Source organism: Gopherus evgoodei, chromosome 15 (assembly GCF_007399415.2).
Source record: "Gopherus evgoodei ecotype Sinaloan lineage chromosome 15, rGopEvg1_v1.p, whole genome shotgun sequence".
Lineage (NCBI taxonomy): Eukaryota > Metazoa > Chordata > Testudines > Testudinidae > Gopherus > Gopherus evgoodei.
Window position 1 is genome coordinate 27,255,329 of NC_044336.1, and position 14,455 is coordinate 27,269,783.

The following is a 14,455-nucleotide window of genomic DNA, read 5'->3' on the forward strand; positions in this document are numbered from 1 at the left end:
TTCCTAGCAGGCCAGCAAGAGTGACAAGTGAGCGCTGACACCAGTCAGCTGACCAAGGAAGCGAACCACCTCTGTCCTAGCTCGACACTCACTGGGCTCTGGGAAGCTTTCCAGAGAGAGACTAAAAGATCAAACATCTAAGACAACATTCATCTAAACTAGATCCAGCTGCAAAGCTTCGGCATGAACTCCCCCTGCCACCACCCTGGCTTTGAAGGCACTTGAGCAAAAAGTTAGAGACACAGGGTTAGATTCGCATTGCACAGTATGCACACAGTACTCCAAGGGATGAGATATACCCGGGGGGCTAGAGGGTGAATGTTAAATGTTAGCATGTTGGGCTAACTAGGAACTTTACTGCTAATTAACGCTGTCGGTCACCCTTTGTCATTTGGACCAAAATATTTCAGACAAATGCTTCTACAGCTTTTAGTGAACATTCACTGGTAGAGCAAAATAACCCTTCAGCAACAAGCTATTTCATGGATTATCTTGCACAATTATAGGAGGCAATCACCTAGGAGACTGTTAATCATCACTAAGGGACAAGGAATGATATGTGAATTCTCTAAGTCGCATTTAATGCATATGAAATTTAGTACAAAATTATGCCTGCAAGTTACTACTAGTTCCTGCATATTCCCTCCACTGACCAACCTATGGTATCTTCATGACCATTTACAGCAAGCTTGACAACTCTACCACATAGATCAGTTAGAAATGGGGCCAGTCCCCTTTCTTCAGCCTTCAAAACACATAGCAACCATCATCATTTCAGGCAGAGCTGTTTCAATGCTATAAGCTTTTCTTCATTCGATGCTCAGCCCCAGCAATCCCAGGCTGAACAATGTTTACACAGAAGAAATATTGGCAGGATTTCTGTGGGGAAGGATTTTGAATATGTTTGCTAGGTTAACAGCAGTAAAACAAATCAATATAAAAAATCAGTTTTGCAGCAGTGTCTGAGGGGATATAGATCTTATCTAAGGAAAAAACTTGGATACATAAAACTTACATCAAATAATTTAATAGAATCTACAGGCTGAAGAAAAAAGCAGTATCCCAAATCAGAACTAACACAGAGCTCTTATTGCTACAGCAAGAATTTTAACAGTTTCCCACGTGTCATTGAGGGCTGGTAACAGTGGGCTGCCTTGTACAATGCATCTTGGGACCTGCAAGTCAAACCTACTTTATTTTCTTGGGTGTAAAGTCTATGCCCACTGTATGAAACAAGCCTAAATCTCATTCTGGAGCTGGTTAAGTCCTGTGTGGCGATTAACCTACTGCACAGGTACAAGCAACAGAGGTAAATACTCTTTGTAAACACAGTGCATCTTGTGGATAAGAAGGGAATCAAACATGGGACTCATCCCTAAACGTGCACATCTGAAGTCTGTTACATAAAAAGCTTAGACTTCACTCTTTAGCCACTAAGAACGTGTTTCTAGCCATTGTTATACAACTAAGGACAGCCACTTTAATACAGCAAATGATGAGACAGGGGCACCATCTAAAAAGGGGACAACCATAATGGAATAAAAGGAAGCCAACAACTCATCAGCTGATTAAAATTTGCCCAACTTAACAGGAGGCTTGCTGGCTGTGAATGTTTTTAGAAACTCCTTTCATTCTGGTAACGGCCCATGTAATGAACCATGCCACAATACAGAAACGAAACTATGCAATCATGGCTGCAGCTCCAAAATAAAAGGTGGCAAAAGAGCTTTTCACTTCTAAGCCTTTGGACTCAAGGTGGGGACAGCAGGAGGGATTCTCTAGAATGAATGTCAAGTATCAGATGGTAGCTGTGTTTGTTGCTTTTTACAGATCCAGACTAAAAGTCCTGTGGCACCTTATAGACCAGAGGTAGGCAACCTATGGCACACGTGCCCCAAAGGCAACACGTGAGCTGATTTTCAGTGGCACTCTCACTGCCCAGATCCTAGCGACTGGTTCGGGGGACTCTGCATTTTAACAGAAATTTAAAATGAAGCTTCTTAAACATTTTAAAAAGCTTATTTACTTTAATATAATACTAAACTATTGTATGTATAGACATATAGAAAGAGACCTTCTAAAGATGTTAAAATGTATTATTGGCACACAAAACTCTAAATTACAGTGAATAAATGAAGACTTGGCACACCACATCTGAAAGGTTGCTGACTCCCATTATAGACTAACAAATGTATTGGAGCATAAGCTTTCGTGGGTGAATACCCTCTGACAAAGTGAGTATTCACCCACAAAAGCTTATACTCCATTACATTTGTTAGTCTATAAGATGCCACAGGACTCCTGCTTTTTTCTAGCATTAATGCAGCTTTGTATCAGGCTAGCCCAGAGAAAACTGGAGAGAGACCATTTTTCCCCCCTTTCTTAAAGACTCTGGTAACATAATATTTGCCCTATATATTACATGCACTATAGATACTAGTCTATTGCACCCTGAGTGATCCAGCAAAACCCTGTAATTATTTCTATTAAACTGCTTGTTGCAGTGCTACAGAGCAGCTGGCTGTAGCATCAGCAGCACTGATGAGGCTCACCATGAGGCCAAGTGGGCAGAGAGGAGCAAGGATTTAGAGAGCCTTTATTACCCTTCCACAAACCAGACCTTCCTTAAAACAGAGAAAGTCCACTGAAAGTTCACATTGCAGAGAAGAGTCCTCCATGCCTCAACCAAGGCTTACACAGACATGTGTCTTTCTGCAGCTATGTTTTCTGGCACCTTGCTGGGTCAAGATTGGTAGAAGGGTAAAGCAATGCCAATATTCAGCAAAACCCTGGTAGTGAAAGAAACCACATTCTTGATCAAATTCTGCCCCATCAGCACCACACACAAGTTGTCTGCTTTCCATATGCTGTCTGGGTAGAGTATGAAAACTGGCAGCTAAAGGTTGAAAGGGTTTTGTTTTGTTCCACTGCACTAAATTCCTCGGTAATACTGCTCAGCTCCCTGGGATTGCTCTGCCTCTATTCAACTGCCAAAAAATTAAACTAATGCAAAGCACAAGGTCTCCACGACAGTTCTACTGAATTAAAGAGCGGGAGAAGAGAAGCTCCAGAGGTGAGAGAGACAAGTCTTGTGTCTCTTTACATGTGCTATGATTCCTTCCAGAAAAGCTGAGGGATGCATCCACTGCTAGGGATGCAAAAGTTTAGCTGTGCTCAGATCAGCCTATTATAGAAATCTGAAGTCCTCCTGTGTAGGGGGAGGGAGTATTTTAGGCAACTTTTGTGCAAGGGTTCTACTGGGTCTGAAATAAACAGAATTCCCATAAAATCTTTGAAAAAAATCCATTTTATTCATTAAATTGAAGAGAAAAAAGGCAGCACATTTTTCCTGACAGTATCACCGTAGTCTCAAACTGCCTCCAAAGCAGAACATGAAGTCCTGTTCCACTCTCCTCTAGGAGGCACGGGAAAACTGTTCCAAGGCAGCAGAGTCTTTGACATCAGTTGATTATACACTGCTGTGCACCCATCAGCAGAATGAGACAGGTGTCATCAGAGAGGAAGTGAACGTTTTGTATTATACATGCTACTCTGGACAGAGAATGAGCATCAGAGCATGTCAGTAACATGCATGCTTCATCAATTACCCCTCCAGCAGCTATAGCCAGGCCTCATTTTGATTAGGCCAGAAGGTCTCACCTCCATCTTTGGGCTGTGCAGTACCACATAACAATACTAGTAGGCTTCTGCAGTTGCTCAGTGCGTGGCCTTGGGCAAGACATTTATGCTCTGTGCCTGAGTACCTTGCAATAATTCCTGCCTACAAGGGGCTGAAGAAGTGAAGAGCACCAGTTGTGAAGAGGCAATCCTTAATGCTAGAACCATTTCCCTACTCATAGACATGCTCCAGGTCTTGGCTGGCACTACTGCAAAAGCCATTGCAAGCACATGGCTGCAGCTCAGCTCACTGTTCCTTCATCCTGACTAACAGCCATGTTATAAAACAGAGGATCCCATACTTGGCCAGCAGGGCATTGCTGGGGAACTGGGGAGCTGTTTTGGCCACTAGTGCTGATTTGCCCCTTGTTTCCCAGCTGCTAAACTCCATTACAGGTCAGCTAACACCCACCTAAAGACTTGCCACCTATTACTACTATTGTTTAATACCATTGTAGCACTAACACGGCCAAGGCTCCAACCAAAACCGTGGCTCTGCTGTGCTAGGTGCTACGCAGAGAGAAGGGACAAGGTTTCTGCCCCAAAGAGCTTATGCAAGCAACTGCTTAGTTGTCACAGGGCTATGTGACCATGACCAGTGGGGCAGGGGAGGTCAAGGCAATCATAACTGGGAGGGGAAGCGTTCATTAGACATTCTCTGCTCAGATGTGGTCATGCTACGAAAGCGCAAGAACTGCTGCAAGGAACTCTGATTGCTAAATGGCTCACACCAGCTTCAGAAACTCACCTCATTATCTCAGTATTAATATTTAATACCCAAACCCAGATGACTCTTTACATCTCAGTCTGTCCCACCCTGTGTTTAAAACAGTGCTTCATAGTTTCAATAGGCTGAGCTTCTGCTTGAGAAGCTAGGCTGGACTCATTAGTAAGTCAGATTTCAATTATAAGCAGGCTCAATACATACCTTCCCTTTCTGCCTCTAGGAACCTCCCACCCAGGAAGCTGGAATCAAAGGTACACAACACTGGTCTCTATGTATTGCAAGTGACACTGTCCCCACATCACCTAGGCAATAACAGTGTAACATAATGCAATAGTACATACGCAGAATCATTCTCCTCCACTCCCTCATCCGGTGAATGTGCGGTTCATTTGGAGCATTTCCACACACATGCAAATGGCTACTCCTCAGATGGTACTGTGGGGCTTACTGTGCGGCATCTGGCAAAATGCAAGATTGGAGTTCACCAGCATCTCTACTGGAAGGGTGTTCCATCAAAAGGAGGCCCATGCCAAAAAAAGCCACATACCTGGCCAGACCAAGGGTTTCATTTCAGAGTGTCCGTGACAGTCACAGCTTCCACATGGAGGGGGAGATGGGCAGAGATCACCATGGGCTGAGCCCCAACTGACTCTGAAAATTAAGACCAGGATCTTGAAGCAAATCAAGCGTGGGAATAGCGTTGTGCAGATTGCCAGAATGCTGAGCTCAGCTGACCCATGGTATCACCTGGTAGAGATGCTTCATCTGCTACTTTAAATATTGAATGGGCATTGATAAGTATAACTGCCACTTGGACCAGTTAGAGCAGGGGTCAGCAACCTTTCTGAGGTGGTGTGCTGAGTCTTCATTTATTCACTCTAATGTAAGGTTTTGCGTGCCAGTAATACATTTCAATGTTTTTAGAAGGTCTCTTTCTAGACGTCTAATATATAACTAAACTACTGTTGTAGGTAAAGTTAATAAGGTTTCAAAATGTTTAAGAAGCTTCTTTTAAAATTAAAATGCAGAGCGCCTCCCCCCCCCTCAGACTGGTAGCCCTGACCCAGGTGGTGTAAGTGCCACTGAAAAATCAGCTTGCATGCCGCCTTTGGCACCTGTGCCATAGGTTGCCTACCCCTGAGTCAGAGCTTCTTTGCAGCTTTTGCTTTCATTCCCAGAGCCCGCAGTCAGCCTGGAGAGAATGAATCCATTGACATGGTCCAATAGGAAGGGAACCCGCACTACATGCTGCAGATATCATGCTACAAAACACTATCAAACCAAAGGCTTCAACTTGGCTAAACTACTTTGTATGAGCGATTTGGGAAATGGGAAGATCCATGACATACTGCACTTGAGCTACAAATAATGGGGGGAGGGGGAGAAAGAGCTAGTAGCACAACAAGCTAGCTCAGTATAACAAGCCTAAAGGCAACAGCCAGCTGAGCTCCACTCCAGAGGTGGCTGCATTTCAACGGTGCCAGTTAGAGAGTTTGGGAAGTGATTTGGGATTCTTTGGGAAGAAAGGCACTATAAAAATGTAAGTTACAATCAACTTCCTTTCTAAAGCTTCCATATTAATTTAGATAATTTTCAGGGATCAGTTGTCTGAGCAAAAAGCAAAAATCCCTGTCAGAATTCAACAGCAACTGCACAATATGAAACTGAAGGAGGAACAAACCCTGAAAAGCCACAGGGCAGGAGAAACAGTCATTTCCAGCACTGTAGCCATCCTCAGTCAGTGGATTTTCTGTTTGCCTAGTGCTTCCTGCAATGCAAACTCTTTTGGTCGAAGGAGCAGCAGAGGAGCACAATGCATGAAATTCACATGGTGGTATAGGATCACTTCTGGGACTAATGCTCCCCCCTTTGCCAGCCCACATATTCCCTCCTGTTGCCACACACAAAATCACCCACCATTTCCCCTCTGATTCACTTGAGCGAGATTCTCATTCCTTCCCTCCAGACTCTGAATAGTGGCTGTTATGGTAGCAATGACATTTATTACTTCTGATGTGTAGCAACTGAGTAAGGAATTCTGCCTTCCTTTGCTCAAGACTTTTTTTTTTAAAAGGAACCTTTCCTCAGTGCAGCAGTCCAGAAATCCTTGCAAAACCACTCTTCCGTTTGAAAAGTGGTTTGTAACATGAAAAGGAAGCTGGACTGAAGCTCCCAGTAATTTAACTCCTCATCACTGAGAACAGCCTACTCTTCTGGGGAAGAAAAAGTCACCAGGTCTTTCATACTTTTGCCAAATACAAATGCTCCGTATGTAAGCGTAACTATTTGTTTGGAGAAGCAATACCCCTTTTCCCTTGCTGAAAAAGTTGGTCACCAGGCATGCGCCAAGTTTCACATGTCGCCTGTGCTAGCAGCAAAGCTCCTCTAAGTCTCAGAACCATTGCAGCAGCTGTGCTGATACAATAAGGTCCACACGGATGAATCAGCGCCTGGGGAAAGTGGGATTATGTTGGCGGAAGGTGCCAGCTTCCTCCATCCCTCTCTGTAATTACTCCGCATGTGTAGGCAGCTGATTGTAGCGGCAGCATCAGCACGGGGGAGGCTGACAGCTCTTCCACCATCTCATTAACTGCAATCATTCTGAGGGCGAGCACCGGTTCTGGAAAATAATTATGAAGGGCCTTCCTAATCAGGATGCCTCAGGAAAGCCTTGGCATGAGGGCCAAGGACTGAGGCTTCTTCGCTATATAAACTAGTTGCCAAAAGCCAGCTGCCTGCTCCAGACATTGTAATGGAGGACATCAAGGTGCCACCTGCAAAGAGCTCCAGCCACACAGCACAGCTGGCAGTGAGATGGTTCCCAGTCAGTCAATGGTGCTGAGTTGCTTTCCCTTCCACCCACCTGGGCAGAAAGTGGGTGCCCCCATAGTGAGGTCTGCAATTCAGTAACTGCATTGCAGTGGCAAGGAGATCCATACTTCCTCCATTTACTCAGGATTGGGTCCTGCCTCCCAAAGCAAGGCACAGGCTGCTGCAGAAAATCCACCGGAGCAGAAGTTTGGGATTCAAAGCCGAGTAATGCTTGAGCAAAAGAGAACTCAAAATTAAAATGTGAGTGTTTGACCTGGGGAATCCAGAGCTTAGATCCGTTTTAGGGAAGTGCCATCCCTGGGTCACCAGCGAAGAATACCAGACTATCAGCAAGACCAACAAACCGTGGGTCTGTTTAAAATTAAGACTGGAAGGAGAGCTCTCTGTAGCTCAAAAGCTTGTCTCTCACCAAACAAAAGTTAATCCATTAAAAGATATTCCCTCACCACTCCTTGTTTCTTTAAAACAAGGACATTTACTGTTTTTCCAAGAACTCATGAATATGAACTTAACATGACAAGCTGTGGGAACCCTTCCACTCTGTACCCACTTGCAGTGGCAACTGGCTTCCCTATAGTAGGGTTTGTAAGGAAGCTTTGTTAAATCTCCTGGAACACATAAGTTCATGTGATGGTGTCCGCAGATAGTAACTATGAATACCCAAAAATCCTATCAAATACGCAGCAGGAAAACTGCATCACTAACAAACCAATACACACTTTCCCTCCTTGTCCCCAGTCGACACCCTGAGACACTTGACTAAGCTTTCACTGGTTGAAACAACTCCTCTTGACTTTAATGGAGTTGGATGGGATCCTGAATCTTGTCTCCTGGATAATTTCTTTAGATGTTTGCTAATCCTCATGAGCAAACTTCAAGTTTCAGTAAGGATCCCAGGCAATAACTCCTGTTGGACATCTTCACATGGCAAGAGGATTCTTTTATTTCTACTGACAAACACGCACTATTCACAAGGACAGAAATGTTAACATAGCTCACAAGAGTTCAGTGCTTTAGCTTCCTTTAATCACAGGACCATAGAATATCAGGGCTGGAAGGGACCTCAGGAGGTATCTAGTCCAACCCTCTGCTCAAAGCAGGACCAATCCCCAGACAGATTTTTGCCCCAAATCCCTAAATGGCCCCCTCAAGGACTGAGCTCACACCCTGGGTTTAGCAGGCCAGTGCTCAAACCACTGAGCTATCCCCTCCCCCAATACAACCCATAAGCAAACAATTTCAGTGCCTTGGCTTCATTTGGAATTAAAATACCTGGATCAGGCATGGATTCATGCTTTGGAAGCCATTAGGGGCCAAGTTAGAAAAAAAATGACAATACCTTACTCAAAATTCACCCATGATGCCAAGTTATCTTTCTCTATCCTCCAGCTGACAGAATGTTCTACAAAATGACCAACGGTGGAACAGTTAACAACACTGCTATAGTTTAAATTGTTATCCTCAGGCTTCAGAGTCAATGTGATGTTGAGATGAATAGGGTCAGTTCACACTTTTTAAATGTGGGTTCTGGTCACACTGCAAGATGAAATGTATTTTAACCAGGACAGCTGCATTTTAACCAGGTGCCAGGATTTGTACCCTAGGTCAGGCTCTGAAAGTTTATTATTGTCATTATAATTGCTGCCTTTCAGTCTGCAAACTGAGTAAAGCAGCACTGTAGCTGTACACATTCAGAAGGTTTTCTTCGCAAGCAAAAGAGTTAAAAACTCGAGTTTGGCTGACTGACTATGTAGATAGTACAGAAACTGATGAAGCCAGTTACAACCCATAGAGGTGAACTGCCAGATACCAGTGCAATCCCACTCTGAGGGGCCATGCTAACATTTGTACTTTCTTCCCTGGAGAAATAAATAGCATAAACTTTATTCAGCTGTTTTCAAACTAGAACCCCTTGAAGTCTCTCTTGGCCAACCCAAACACAAAGCTCAAAAATCAAGTTCAGTTTGCAACTGCCAAGGTAAACAGCACCAGGATATCACATGGCCACAACAAACATGCCATGCAGCAAGTTCACAGAAGGATCCAATACCCGCTCCCAAAGAAATCCGTACCCACACTGCAAACAGGCTATTAACACAGATCTTCAAAGACAACATCTTCACTATGGCTGAGCCACCAGCAGAAACCACTCAGTAGCAACTGACCTTGGAGACTGACTCATACAAGTCACTCGATTCTGAAGACTGGCAAGTCCAGTTTACTTATTCAACAACTATTATCACTGTGTTTGCTCAGCTTAAGCACATACATAATTCTTAGACACTGAACCTTACCGATTAGCACAATACTATCACAGAGAACAAGAGAGCATTCAGACTGCAAGGGAAAGTTAACATCCGTGCATCTGGAATATCCATGGCCAAACAACAATCTGCATTGCTAGGTTGCTTCCATTAAATCAGATGATTTTCCATGAAGGAATGCAGCCCATGGATACTTGCAATGCTAGCAGAGTTAAACATTATCAGTCATAATCTAATTACATTTTCACAGACATGAGAAACCTCATTATCAAATTGGCCATGACAACAGAACAGAAAATAGGACTTTAGTTCATCATTTTTACTAAAATGGAATTGTGACTGGTCATATGAGGATTATGCCTTAAGGAGATCACAAGGAAAACCAGCCTTTTCAAACTGTGCTGTGTTGAATGCTTTGGGCCTAAGTTTTCCTACCACAATTTCACTTGCTTTATGCTTACAAATAGCTCAGTGCTCCAGCCATTTATAAAACAGACAATAGCATAACTGCTCCAGTTTAACGCATGACAGCCTGCATAATATCCTAGGTTAGAGGTATTATATCAGAGTTGGTCACAGGCTCCAACAGAGCAGAACCACTTCATTTACCCTAATTCACACAGTGCGAGAACAGAGTTTCACAACCAAAATGAAGGGAAAAAAAGAAAAGTCACTAGACTCACTGACCTCAGATATAAAAAAGTTACAGACATAGAGCTAATGACATGCTTTTTAATAACACTTCCCTCATGGAAGGCATCTGTTGCAGCACTGCCTACCTAGGAGATCTCTCTTCCTTTAACAGGTATATTCTTTAACCCCATATTCATCTAGCATAATCATATACTATATATAATCAGGAGATCTCTGAATAAATAGGTCTGCCTCTTCAGCACAGTATTCACAGCTTTTGAATGGTCATTAAAAACAAATGTATTTCACTGTACATGGCCGTCTTTGGTCCCTGAAGACCATACAGAACATGCAGAGCTGGTGTGGTTATCTGATGCAGCAGTGAAATAGTTTAGGTGCGTTTCACAGTACAGTACAATGCAGGAAGCCCCATAATTGTTTAAGACAATTAAATCTGTTGGTCTATGGAGGGCTTTGAGATTTCACTTAGGCAATCATAAGCTAAGCTTGCTTTGTAAATGCCAGCTTCTCCAATCTCAATACCCAAGGCAACACCCAGAGCTGGCTCAAAAGCCAAGGAAACCCTTAAAAGCCTTTCACGCTGAAAAAGACAGCTAGGTTGGAAATCGGGCTTTATTTTAAAGCTCTACTTTTGGAACCACTAATATGAACCATTTTGACATGAAAATGTTTGCCTGGTAAAATGTAATCTGGTGGTGGTGGTGGGAGGAGAAGTTAGAGGGACAGCCTGTTACTAGAGGCTGTAGGAACCATTTGGTTCTCCGCAGCCCCCATAGCAGGCTGTTTCTCCATCAGCTACAGCTGTGAGTTATCACCCAGGACCACACTTTGAGACCAGCACGAAGATGAGGAATTGACTCCAGGATGTCACGTCCAAGGAGAGCGAAGTGCAGCAAGGGAGTTCGGATTGCAAATGACTCCTACACAACTCCACTGCCAGGTCCGCGCTTACATAAGATGACATCTTTTTTCCACCCCTCAGAAGAAAATCCCATTTCCCCAGATTTAGAAACTGCCCCCAAAGAGAGAGAGGAAGGAAAAGAAACCTTGCAATTAATTCAGAATAAAGACCCTGGAGGTTGCATAACCGCACTGGGGAAAGACAGCCGCAAATTAACATTTCCAACACCCCAACCCACTAACCAGCAACCAGCCAGGGGACGGACACTGCTCGGGAGCCGCTGCCAAGAAAGCTTAAAAGCGAAAGGCTGCAGCCAAGCCCCGCAGCGCGAGCCAGCGAACTGCTGCTGCTCTGGCCGGAGCCGCCCTGCCTTCCCCGCGCCAGGCTGGCCCGGCCGGACAGTCTCCCCGGCGAACCCGCGGGCTGACCGCGCCCGCCCCCAGGGCAGCTCACCTTGTAGACGGTCTCGGTGAGGCGATGCACCTCCTCGGAGCGCGCCATGGCGCCGGCAGCAGCGGGGCCAGCAGAGTGCGCGGGGCGCGGCGGCCGCCGAGCTTATATCGCCGCCACGCGCCCGGCCCCGCCCAGGCCCCGCCCCCGGCTCCGCGGGGAGGAACGGCCGCCAACGGCTCCAAGCTGACAGGTAGCTCCAGCGCCCCGCCCCCCCACCACGCTACAGCCCCACCCGCCCCACAGCCCCTCCCCCAACCACCCCACAACGCCCCCAACACCCCGCACCCGCCCTACAGCCCCTCCCCCAACCCCCCCACGACCCCCCCAACACCCCGAACCCGCCCTACAGCCCCTCCCCCAACCCACCCACAACTCCCCAACGCCCCCAACACCCCGCACCCACCCCACAGCCCCTCCCCCAACGCCCCCACAGCCCCCAAACTCCGCACCCGCCCTACAGCCCCTCCCCCAACGCCCCCACAGCCCCCAACACCCCGCACCTGCCCTACAGCCCCTCCCCCAACGCCCCCAACACTCCGCACCTGCCCTACAGCCCCTCCCCCAACCCCCCCAACACCCCGCACCCGCCCTACAGCCCCTCCCCCAACCACCCCCAACGCCCCCAACACCCCACACCCGCCCTTCAGCCCCTCCCCCAACCACCCCCCACAGCCCCCAACACTCCGCACCCGCCCTTCAGCCCCTCCCCCAACCACCCCCCACAGCCCCCAACACTCCGCACCCGCCCTTCAGCCCCTCCCCCAACCCCCCCACAACCCCCCAACGCCCCCAACACCCCGCACCCGCCCTACAGCCCCTCCCCCAACCACCGCCCAACGCCCCCAACACCCCGCACCTGCCCTACAGCCCCTCCCCCAACCCCCCCACAACCCCCCAACGCCCCCAACACCCCGCACCCGCCCTACAGCCCCTCCCCCCAACCCCCAATGCCCCCACAGCCCCCAACACCCCGCACCCGCCCTACAGCCCTTCCCCCCAACCACCCCACAATCCCCAAAGCCCCCACAGCCCCCAACACCCCACACCCGCCCCCCAACCAGCCTACGGCCCCGCACCCCTTAACCACGCCACAGCCCCCAACACCCCACACCCGCCCTACAGCCCCTCCCCCCAACCACCCCCCAACACCCCCACAGCCCCAACACCCCGCACCTGCCCTACAGCCCCACCTCCCAACCAACCCCCAATCCCCCTACAGCCCCGCCTCCCAACCGCCCTACAGCCCCTCTGCCCCGCACCTCTTAACCACGCCACAGCCCCCAGCACCCCACACCCGCCCTACAGCCCCTCCCCCCAACCAACCCCCAATACCCCCACAGCCCCCAACACCCCGCACCCGCCCTACAGCCCCACCTCCCAACCAGCCTACAGCCCCGCTGCCCCGCACCCCACCACCCCACAACCCCCAACATCCCCACAGCCCCAACACCCCGCACCCGCCGTGCAGCCCCGTGCCTCCCAACCACCCTACAGCCCTGCTGCCCTGCACCCCTTAACCACCCCACAGCCCCCAACACCCTCAACCACCCCACAATCCGCAAGCACCCCACAGTTCCAACACCCCGCACCTCTTAACCACCCCATGGCCCCAACACCCCCAACCACCCCACAACTCCCAACACCCCCACAGCCCCCAACACCCCGCACCCGCCCTACAGCCCCGCTGCCCGCACTCCCACCCGCCCCACAGCCCCAACACCCCGCACCCACCCTACAGCTCTGTGCCTCCCAACCACCCTACAGCCCTGCTGCCCTGCACCCCTTAACCACCCCACAGCCCCCAACACCCCCAACCACCCCACAGCACTCTCTGCCCCACACTCCCAACCATTCCAAACACCCCGCAACACCCCCACCCCAAAACCACCCTCAACACCCCCTGCCCCAACACTCCCTAACCACCCCACAGCACCCTCTGCCCCCCAACACCCCAGACACACTCTACTCCCCACACCCCTTAACCATCCATTCTTCCATCCCCATAACATACCCCCACACTGATAACACCCATAGCAACTTCCTGTCCCCATCCCCATAGCATCCCACCCAGGCCTGCCCCCCATCACACTCATACCAAGCACACTTCCCACCACGTCCAGACCCCCATGGGGGAACAAAAAGGAACTCGCAGCATTTCTTCTGCTCACGTATCAAGGTCAGAAACAAATTGATGGAGGGAGTTTTAGAGCAATAGAATGCAGTTCCCCACCATGCCCCCAAGCAGAAGGATCTGGTGTCTCGTTTGTTCCCTTCAAATGGAGAGGCCTAGGTGCCCCTCAGAATTCCCTCACATGTCCCACCTCTTCAAGGCCACGCTGGCCCCAAGATCTGTCTGTCTCCCTTTCTGTCGCAATCAGCATCTTTCTCAGGCGAGGGCTTTCAGGGCTTCCTCACAGGCGCGAGAGACTCTGGGGAGATATTAGAGGTTTGACTGGCTCCCGGAGCTGCCTTTCCCAAATGTCTGAAACCTGATTCCCCTTCAGAATGAAACCAACCATGTCCCACTGTACCCCGATGTTGTGTCATTAAAGGCTGTACCCGCCCTCCCTCCTCCCTCCACTCCCACTCCCTTGGGGGAAAGGCAGGTACTGATCTCTGCAGCATGACTCTTCCTGTTCTTTTTCCCATGCTATAAAGAACAATGAAATAGTTAACAATGGTGACTTCTGAATCAGCACCCACTGAAGTAAATGGGGCAGCTCACCTCTCAAAGCTACTCTATCAGGCTTTCAGCAAACTCAGGCAAATGTCTCTTCAGTTACATTTGTTTCATGTTTCAGATGTTTTCTTCCCAGCCATAATAATGTACCCAGTGGCCAATCAGGCTCCCAGACCGTGGAGGGCAGGTGCAATACCGTTGTTAGCCAGAGGAACATAACCACAAAAGCTGGCAGTTGGATTGCAGCCAGGCTGGTGGGCATCTCT

General features: G+C 48.5%; 1 protein-coding gene across 3 annotated transcripts in view; it reads right to left on the reverse strand.

Moving 5' to 3' along the window:
- Nucleotides 1–11,579, reverse strand: part of BAIAP2 (BAR/IMD domain containing adaptor protein 2) — a 93,659-nt gene extending 82,080 nt beyond the window's left edge. For all 3 annotated transcript variants that reach the window (XM_030533947.1, XM_030533950.1, XM_030533948.1), the window contains exon 1: nt 11,510–11,579. In XM_030533947.1, coding sequence (XP_030389807.1) covers nt 11,510–11,557 — 48 coding nt within the window. In that variant the 5' untranslated portion in view covers nt 11,558–11,579. The remainder of the gene's footprint in view (nt 1–11,509) is intronic.
- Between the last annotated feature and the right edge of the window lie 2,876 nt (nt 11,580–14,455).